The sequence below is a fragment of the Protopterus annectens genome, chromosome 8.part1, assembly GCF_019279795.1.
Source record: "Protopterus annectens isolate FY-2018-M chromosome 8.part1, PAN1.0, whole genome shotgun sequence".
In the NCBI taxonomy this organism is placed as follows: Eukaryota; Metazoa; Chordata; order Ceratodontiformes; family Protopteridae; genus Protopterus; species Protopterus annectens.
The window spans coordinates 112,262,350-112,273,278 of NC_056742.1; the positions used below are offsets into that span (position 1 = coordinate 112,262,350).

Below are 10,929 nucleotides of genomic sequence, written 5' to 3' on the forward strand. Positions count from 1 at the left end.
ATACGGTGTCATATATCAAATTGCTTAACCAACTAGCAAACCTTGGTTGCTCTCCCAATTCTCTTACTTGGTTCTCCTCCTACCTAAATAATAGGAAACAAACTGTTAAATGGCAAAATGAACAATCAGAGTATCAGGTAAACAATATAGGGGTCCCACAAGGATCCATTCTAGGGCCCCTACTTTTTAATGTATTCATTAATGATCTCCACAAATTTGCCCAACAAAGTAGACTCATTCACAATGGAACTCCTTACCCCTCTACATAAACCAAATCGACTGTTCTAAAACCTTTAAATCAGCATTAAAAAACATTACCTCAAGAATCCCACTTGTTCCTGCACTATAAACAACAAGCCTCTTTTAACCTCTACTTAAAACATGTATGTTAACAATGTATGTAAATAATGTAAGTGTACAAAGTATGTGTACAATGTATGATTACATTGTCGAAACCAATGTATGTATAACCCAATGAATGCTAGATATTCTCATTTCATTGATTTCATTTCACCCTCTATGTCCTTTACTACTATGCATTTTTGCTCTAGTATAATTTCTGAAATTTATTGTAGTACTTTTATATATTCTAATTTACTATGACTTACTACTGCTTTGTTTCTTGTTAAACTGTGTACATTGTTCAAATTGTTTGTGGAGCTTTTCTCCCTGGGTCTAAACTGAAAAGGGTCCCTGACCCAGTGGACTTTCCCGGTCAACAAATGTCAATAAATAAATAAAATCAACATGATTCATATGCTTGTGTTACAAATGTATTACAACTGAATGTTATGTGTATATCAAACTGCTGGTACAGACATGTGTGTTGAAAATGGTTGTAAAGTATTGAGCTTTAAAAATGATCTACAGTGTACTCTACTGGAACAGAACAGAAATGTACATACACTATTATAACTGTTTAAATGTATATATTTTAACAATGGAAACTGGAACGGAGGAGGTTAATCTAAGAAAAATAGCTGAAAATTTAAATTACTTTATGACTACGTAATAAAATGTTATCTTTCAGTTTCAGTGCAGTAACAGACACAAATGTCTAGAACCAGAGGTTCACTGCATTGTCTTGCAAGTGTTTTATTGTTTTATGATTTCAAGCAAGTACCAAGATTTAAGGAAAGGCCCTTATGTATGTATTTTCACAGGTAGATGCTAAATGCTACCAGCTATATCAATGCTTGTTTTTCACCTAGGATAGAGTTAGTTGACAAGAAGTGATGTCATCCTGTAAGCTATCCCAGCAGTGATATTTGGGATATTAATTTAAGAACTCTCTCAGAGAGACTGAGTATTCTGTATTTTGTCTTTGACCTGACAAAATCCATTCACCACACATCTGCCTTGCTAACAGTAAGTAAGTCTAGAGAAAAGTATAATTCTCTTAGATTCAGTCAGGAATATAGTGAAGCATAGTTTAGATGTTTTGCTTTATTTATTTGAGACTGTCCTGCAATGTTGTTTTAAATATTTCCCTGTGATGTTGAACTCTGATGTTACTGTGATTATATACTGAGTATTTTCTTGTTCTTTTATTTATTATTAAATATATTTCAACCTTTCATTGTGGCTGATATTTGTGAGACATATTTAAGTTCTGAGAGTACTTGCATGTTTATTTGGTGATACTGTGGGCCACTCCTAATAGCCTTGCTCTTTGTCAAACTACCATTTGTATTGATGAGGGTGGGAGGATGGCATAATGGTTAAGGTGTTTACCTTGCAGACACAAGGTACAGGGTTTGAGCCACACATGGGGTAATTGGCTAGTCTTAAAATGGCCCACAAGGGCAGTAAGCCTAGTACAAACCTACGAACCTATGACAGTAACATTACACACCCTTTGTTAAGGGCCTTAAAGTAGCTGATAAGGACATGGCTAGTGGCAGTGATAACCACCTTACAGCCTGGGTAGAAGGGGTCATAGCTAGTAAACCTGTGCCAGCCGTTCCCAGGAGTGTGTGTGTATAAATCAAACCTGAAAGTGTGTGCCAGCTACTTGGGCAGGGACATGAAGCACTGGTTGTACAGAGAGGGTGCTTTAGGTCTTGGTTTGGCCACTTAGCAGAGATCTCAACTCTATAGCTGTACCAATGGGGAGTCTTACTGGGGATCTGGAGAAAGAGGGAGAAACCTGCCCAGGACTGACTGTGGTCTATGTGTGCTCTTAAGGGAAATTTCACTTGACGCAGAGAGCTGCATCTGGAAATACTGTGTGTGTACCCGTCATCCTCCCAATGTGCCCCACACACACACACACACACACACACACTGTTGCCAGTGGTGAGGCTTGAGCCTCCTTGATTACTGGGCCAGATGTGGGGTGACACATATATAGGTGGGATAACCACATCACACATGTAACCAGTGTAAATAAATTATGTTAATATCTTTGTAAATAATGCAATGATTTGCGGAAATAACATTCATGTAAAAGAACATCTAAATTATTTACTAAACTGTAAATGTTTGTTATAGTGTAACCCGAATGTTAATGTGGGCTTGAAATGTAACTCAGATGACAATCTATTTTGTAAACTTTTTACTGCCTGTTGACTGAAAGTGGTATTTGAACCAGAACAAAGTCTGAACAAAAGTGAACAAAGTCAATTAATCAAACCAACTAATAGTCAAATAAAGAAACCCAGCCTAATAAACACACACAAATATTTACTTATACACGTACAGTGTATAGAATTACATCAGCTACAATTGAATGGTTGAAATTAATGCATGGAAAGCCAGACATGTCACACTAAACCAGTCTTCATCAACCACAGAGGAGTGATGAAATTTGAAACATGTCATGCTAAATCAGTCTTCATCAACCACAGAGGAGTGATGAAATTTGAAACTCCCCTCACCTGTGCGCTGACCTATTCAAAAGTCTGCTTCGAGGATTTGATGACTTATGAGTCAAGGTTGCTGTTCTGGGTGTTGGCAAAAATGACATTTGAGTATTTTTGCCGCACTAATGTGTACTCGTGCGTTCCGTACCTGGATAATTAGCAACATCCCGTGATTCCCGTCACTATATTCAGTGTTCTAAAATAACAGCCGCCAGAGCGTCTTCCAGTTAATCATATGCATATGATATTCATGACAGTTTTTCCAGGTTTTGGAGTCTTTGTGTGTCCCTTTGGAAATATGAATCGTGAATGTTTATCATTTTCGTAAAATGGCATGTAATAATTTGCATTACAGTGTTTTAATTGTAAGTGATGGTGAACTGTAAATAAAAACGGCACCTCAACGTCCCGTAGCAGTTTCTACTCGGATTAGTTATATCCAGGGACTTGGGAAGTTGCATGTTTGACCTGAAGTTAGAAGTCTTTAGTGTTACCTTTTAGTAGAACCGTGCTGGTTGGTTTTATTTTTTGGAGTTCATTTTATGGTCTACCACACTTTGACACAAGGAATGTTCGTTGTCTTTGTTGATGGAGAATCGTGGCCAGTATTTGCTAAATGATCTAGGGTTACTTTTTGCTGGGTGCAGGCATATTGGGGTCAGCTTACTGCTGTTTGTTGCCGGAGTGACATTGCTTGTATAACTTCTGTGGTGAACCAAGGCATGCTGTGTGCTGGATCGTGACCTACAGTCTGAGTTTTTATTTTGTTTCTGTCTTTGAAGACGAGGGTACCTCTGCACTCTTGAAATGGCTCACCGGTTCTTGCTACTCGCTAGAGAGGCGGGAGCCCGTGCAATATATTCTCCGCAAGTTGGCAGTTTGTTGAGACTTCAGAGCTACCACCCTAAGGTAAAGACAGTGAGTTATGTGATCATCGTTGCAAAAATGTAAGAATTCTTTATTGTCACTGTGTTCGGGAGCACTAGATATGGGTTTCCCACATATTAGAACTGATGTGGTGTAAAGTTTTGCATAGGGTTACCACCTGTCCCACGTTGCGAGGGACAGTCCCTCTTTGGGCAGTTGTGTCCTGCGAAAAAAATTAAAAAATCGCAAATGTCTGACATTTTAGGACAAAAATATTTCCTAATTTTTTTAAATAGTTGTATATAGTTATTTTTTATCTGAAACACCTAAATGTTATATGAAATAGCATAAGCAACTCACATGCTACAAGAATAAGCTTTTATTTTGGCAAAAAAGCTAAGTTCTATCTTTTGTACTGGTAAGTAGTATGTTTTATCATGCAAAATCTGACATTTCTACAAAAAATGTCCCACTTTGGGCATTTGAAAAGGTGGCAACCCTAGTTTTGCAAGAGACATAAGTTTTAGAAATTGAGGTCATACTCATTTATTTTACTTCACACAACTGCAGTATGTGGCGATTGTTAAATTGTGTGTCGTATGATATGAAGATACATATGTTTTAAGTGTAGCGGTATTGTGTATTTGGTGGTGTAGCCAGGTACATTATTTGTACGTGATTACACTTTTTCTCAGTATACGTCAGTGATGTTATAGCTAAACCAGTCTAGAATACAGTCATAATTTAATGCTTGCAGCGAATTTTGTCCGAAGATAAGCATGCACTGGTGAAAGTTGTTATTTGTGTATGTGTGTGGATGAGGGAACAGTTAAATGATGAGTGCATTTATTAAGGGTAGGAGAAGTTATATTTAACGAATTGTCGTTATTTTAAGATGTGATGTGGGTTGAGGCAACAGTATGAAGCTATGAGTACAAAATGGGGTTTTGTTACCCTTCTGTGTTGTTGTTAAAATGGATCGTACTTTATCTTGTGCTTTGCTCGAGCAGTTTGATGGACCTGTTAATGAATACAATACTACTTGTTTACTTTCAGAGGTTGATATTTGTCAGACTCTGCTCGAGACTTTATATATGTGTTTACCGGGAAAGTCCGACTGGGATAAGACCTATTTTCAGCGGAGCCCCGGGGAGAAAAGCTCCACATACAGAGATTATGCAAAAACGTGTACACGAAGTTGTACAAAATGTATTCACAAATATACAAGACATACAATACACCAGAAGTTACAGTCGGTGCTGTTATAACTGACATTTGTATTATACAATCATCTGATTTATAATTCCTTCTTGTAATGTAGACATTGGAGTTCCTCAAAGTAAGATGAGGAAGGGTTTGTAAGGATACATTGGATAGAAAAAGATGAGGTTAGAGATTATCTAGACATGAGAGAGAGCATAGATTATGAAGTGGTCTTGGAAGAAGGGCTAGTTGCGCAGCATAATTCATCCGAGGTTATCCAAGTGCAACTAACTGTGGGGAAAACTGCCATCCAAATTGTAGATTGCTACAGATCCCCCACCATGCCCCAGGATTCCCACTCCTCTTTTCTTGATACACTGGAAAATATTAGGGTTCAACCAAACACCCTAATAATGGGCGATTTCAACTACCCCACCATTAACTGGGAAAATAACGCTTTCTGGAATTCATAAACTCCAATGCCCTGGATCAACTTATCCACACCCCCACCAGGGGCAACAATATCCTAGACCTAGTCATTACCAACGTGAGTGACCGGTGTTGTACACCTGAAGTCAACTCCTCATTGGTTAGATCCGACCATAAGCTAATCACCCTAGATATCCGCAGCCCACCCCTACCCACCATTAAGGAAACCACAGTAAAAAATTTCTGCAAAGCTAGCTTCATGCTTCTTAAGACAGAAGTGGTGAACTTCATGACACCCATGCAGATGGGCAGTACAGTTACGACTGCTGAATCGTACACAAATGCACTCTATAAGCACTTGCACGAGTGCATGGATCGTGCTATCCCAAAGAGAATCAAGATGCTATCCTCCAAAAAAAGGAAGCCAATCTGGTGGTCTCCTGCCATAAACAAACAAACAGAAAGAAGAAAGTGTTGCAAAAGAGTAAAATCCTATGAGTAGAGGCGCACCCTGGTCAGCCTCAGTAAGAAGCTGAGATCCCTTATAAGATCCTCCAAAGCTAGCTAGGAAAACAAAATCCTCACTGATTCTAAGGGCAACCAGAAAACGTTCTATAGATATAAATAAAATATAAAAGCAAAAACAAAGTTACCAGACAGTAAATACTCTCCGTGCAGAACAGCAAAATAATCCAAGTAAATAAACCACAGGAGAGTAAAATAAGGCTGTAAATCAGTTGTAGCATAAAATCAGCTTGGCAGCAAATAGTCACAAATTCTGACAAAAAGATGGACAACTGTGGTAAAATCCAAGAGTAAATCAATTTATTGAGAAAATAGGCAAGCGCTTTCACCCAAAAAGGGTTTTATCAAGCCATATACAAAACAAACAAGGCACACTTTTTAAATGCCTGAAAGGCCACATCACAATGACATCACTTCCCTTTGCAAATCTTAAAGGCATATAACAAAAAATAAAGGTACATATCTTAAATCATCAAGGAATAAGCTCATAAACAAGGTATTTTATGTAAAATAATCATATTATACACTTAAAAATATATTCCTCATATAAAGAACAAACTCAATGGTAAAATCTAGAGAGATATATGTTAAAAAAACTGTGCAAGTAAATATAGATTCGAATGTATATATCATACATAGAAAGTATATTTCATACATAAAAAATGTGTGTTTGTGTCTAACAATATCACATGTTCCAATGCTGTACTATGCACAACACTAGGATTTGATCTTTAACCTTCTATTCTTTAATAAAGGTTTAATGGGGATCTTATCGTTCAGGCCAGGTTTACGGTCCACCCTCAACCTGATAATCCAATCTAACTCACGTCTCTGTATAATTTGGGTGAAAGCACTTGCCTATTTTCTCAAAATAAATTGATTTACTCTTGGATTTTACCACAGTTGTCCATCTTTCTGTCAGAAGTTGTGGACTATTTGCTGCCGAGCTGATTTTATGCCACAACTGGTTTACAGCCTTGTTTTACTCTCATGTGGTTTATTTACTTGGATTATTTTGCTGTTCTGCACGGAGAGTATTTACTTCCTGGTAACTTTGTTTTTTGCTTTTATATTTTATTTATATTCTTGGTTATCGGGGAGAGATGGCTGAATCCAATGCATTCATTGTTGAATTACCATATAATTTGGAGCACTAACCTGAAGCCAGAGATGACTTGAAGAGGTTCCTGGACTGTTTTGGGAGAGAACAACCCGTTGATGACGTATACTGTGGAATAGAACAACGCCAACAATATAACAGCACAACAACAGCTCTTTGGGCTAGCTGAAAGTTTTGAGAGACTGGAAGTGGATTTTTTTTAAGCTGAAAAAGTTAGACTCAACGTCAACACTTTGAAGTCTGTGTGCAGAGGAAGATTGTTCAAGGGGACTACGAGTTTTGAAAATGCCTACAACTGGGAATTTGTACCTAGAGCTGCTGTTTAGATGGCAGCAGCTAAACATCGAGGTGAGTCTCCGTTGCATGGAACTTCTTGATAACTTTTTTCTACCTGTGGAAGTAGCATTCTATGATAAAATTAGAAAACAGCAACGCTTTATATTTGCTACGTATCCAGAGAAAATTGCTATAACACTATGATGGACAAAATGTTAGTGTGTTTTTATTTGAGAAAAAGTTAATTGAACAAAAACGAAATAAGATACAGAGAGATACTTTGTACTTCAAAAATGGACATGTCTTCACTTGGCCTCGAGTAGATAATAGATCTGATAGACCAGGTAGACGTGTTAATACTATGGATAATGGAAATAATGTTTTAGATTTGCATAGTTTACACAATGATTTGAATGTGAATGTTATTAACAATGAGAATGTTCACAGTGCCACTACATGTCCCAATGCTGATTCGATCACAGGTCATAATACTATGAATGATTGCAATATGGCTAGGAATGAGTCCCCCACTGTTCCTGTTATCTCACCCGGGCTAAGGAATAATTCTAGTTCAATAGATGGTAACTCAACTATTAGTAATAATTTGAATGATGCTGTAACCCAAGGACAGGGTGATGCAATGGTCAATTGTCAGGGAGATTCTTTTCCAAATGGTAATAATCTAACAGGTACCAGACTTGATATACATGATACACACAGTACAGGTAGTACTGATATTCAACAACCCTCTGTTAGGAGAAAGAGTTTAGTCGAGGGCCTGGAACCAGTGGTTATACTAATCCAGACCCCTTTTTCCATCAGCGATACCTACAAGAGAAGGGAGATCCAGGTCAATGAGCCGAGACCGCAAGAAACGCAAGGTCTCAGGGGGTGAACAGCAGGGCCCGACCCTCAAGAAAATGTGGCTACATTCGTTTGGAATATCTCTAGTAGAATTTTTAACAGTAGAAGAGGTCGAGGTTTTAAACAAAGGTTTATCCTTTATACCCTCCACCAAAAGTAATCTAACAGACACGGTGAAAGACCTCAGACTATTCTGCCGTAATGTTCAATTGACATTGGATTTTGGGAGCCAACATGTCTATGATCAATTCAGTTTTAGGAATCCTAGTACATGTGTATCTGTATTACATCCATCTTCGGAGGTTTTTGCTAAATCAGTTCAGGACGACCTACATAAGTTAGATACCAATAATGGACAATGGAAATGGTTAGGGAATCTATACCCGGTCTGTGGATAGCATTGAATAGGATAAAGAATGATAAAACCATTGTGATTAGACCTGCAGACAAGGGGGACCCAGTGGTAGTGATAGACAAAGTGAGATATGACAATAGTATGAACTTGATGCTACAGGATGATAGATTTTATTCTGTAATTCCTACTAGTGAAATAAAAAGGAGAATCACTAGTATTTCATGCATGTTGGAAGATCTATTTAAAAGCACAATCATTACTTTAGACCTGTATCAAGTTTTTCAGGTAGACCATCCCTTGATACCTATAGTACAGGGACTACTGAAGATCCATAACCATGACACAGACCCCCCCCTATGAGATCTATTGTAGCAGGAAGGGGTTGGGTGATGGAACCCCTTTCACTGTACTTAGAATACTGCCTCAGACCAGTAGTGGAGGAATATCCATACATCTTGAAGGACACAAAGCATTTCCTGCTGATGTTGTATGACAAAAACTAGTGACATCAACAATGATTTGAACATTAGATTGGTGACTTTGGATGTCCAGTCGTTGTTCACTGTAATACCCAATGAAGAGGGAGTTGGGTGTATACATAGATGTCTGATGAATTAAGACCTCTTATACTATGACTAAAATTGACTTGATCTGTGCTTATTTAGAGGTTGTCCTAGAAAATAACATCTTTCATTTTAATAAGACGGCGTATCTCCAAACTGATGGTGTGGCTATGGGCGCATAATGTGCCAATAGCTAGGCCAACCTCGTGATGGCAAACTGGGAACAGAATAGCTGGTTTCCAACAACATGTAATGTTTTACACCTGTTTTGTGGATGACTTTTTTTCCTGTGGACAGGTACTGTCTTTGAACTGTCAAGTTTTTTTGAACAGATGACACCCTATTTAAGGTTCACAGTGGAGCAATCTGAAACTCTGGTTTAGTTTTTTAGATGTTTATATTGAGAGGTTGGGTAATGGTTCCTTAAATACGAGAGTCTATAGAAAGTCCTGTTACAGGAATTCACTTTTGCATAGACATAGCATGCATCCTAGCTTTGTGTTTCAGAATGTCATCAGAGGACAGGCCATGCGTGCCTCAAGGTTAAATCCCACTTATGAGGGGTTTGAAGAGGAGTTATTGAGTTTAACAGATTATTGAATAGATTATACAAAGCAGAAGAAGTGCATGCAGGTGTTGAATGTGTCAATTCACTTAGGACTACAACTGCTGCACCCTATTTCTCTTAGAGCTCAAGAAGCTGTACAAATACTTCAGATGATGGGAGAGAAGCAGCAGTTGGTGTTAACTCACAGGAAGGTTCATGTAAATCTGAGGTCAACACTATATTGAGTTTCACACAGGATATACGTGATATTAGAGATGTCTTTATTAAAAATTGGGGGGTACTCACAGTTGACCAAGATTTAAAGGAGGTAGTAGGGGATAGGCCCAAGTTTACTTATAAGAATAGAAAGAATTTGCATAGAATACTATGTTATCCTAAAACTTATATCAGCCATAGAGATGGGGTACGAAACTATGCCACAGATGTAATTTATGTGAATATATAGACAATGAACCCCGATTTGTACATCCTGTGACATGTCAATGCTTTTTGCCTAGGGTAAAAGCTGATTGCCAGTCAGAACATTTAGTTTATTAAGTGAAGTGCGCATCTTGTATGGCGTTTTATGTCTTTAAGACTGATAGACGTCTTAGGGAGAGGATTAGAGAGCATGTCTATAACATACGCATTAGGACCATTAATAATGCACTCTCCAAGCATGTGTTGGAGACATCAGATATACATAGTTTTAGGTTTCCAGTACTACACATCAATGCCCCAAGCCCTTTAGGAGGGGATATTAGAAATTTTACAGAGACATGTGAGTTAGATTGGATTATCAGGTTGAGGGCGGACCGTAAACCTGGCCTGAACAATAAGACCCCCATTAAACCGTTATTAAAGAATAGAAGGTTGAAGATCAAATCCTAGTGTTGTGCATAATACAGCATTGGAACATGTGATATCGTTAGACACACACACTCTTTTATGTATGATATATATATACTTTCTATGTATGATATATACATTCAAATCTATTTACTTGCACAGTTTTTAACATATATCTCTAGATTTTACCATCGAGTTTGTTCTTTATATGAGGAATATATTTTTTAGTGTATAATATGATTATTTTATATAAAATACCTTGTTTATGAGCTTATTTCTTGATGATTTAAGATATGTACCTTTATTTTTTGTTATATGCCTTTAAGATTTGCAAAGGGAAGTAATGTCATTGTGATGTGGCCTTTCAGGCATTTAAAAAGTGCGCCTTTTTTGTTTGTTTTGTATATGGCTTGATAAAGCCCTTTTTGGGTGAAAGCGCTTGCCTATTTTCTCAATAAATTGATTTA

At 37.7% G+C, this 10,929-nt stretch overlaps 1 protein-coding gene across 1 annotated transcript in view; it reads left to right on the forward strand.

Annotated features, from left to right (window-relative positions):
- The first annotated feature begins 3,354 nt into the window (after positions 1–3,354).
- Positions 3,355–10,929, forward strand: part of LOC122810226 (AFG3-like protein 1) — a 1,103,851-nt gene continuing 1,096,276 nt past the window's right edge. The window contains exon 1 of the mRNA XM_044081735.1: positions 3,355–3,773. Coding sequence (XP_043937670.1) covers positions 3,672–3,773 — 102 coding nt within the window. The 5' untranslated portion in view covers positions 3,355–3,671. The remainder of the gene's footprint in view (positions 3,774–10,929) is intronic.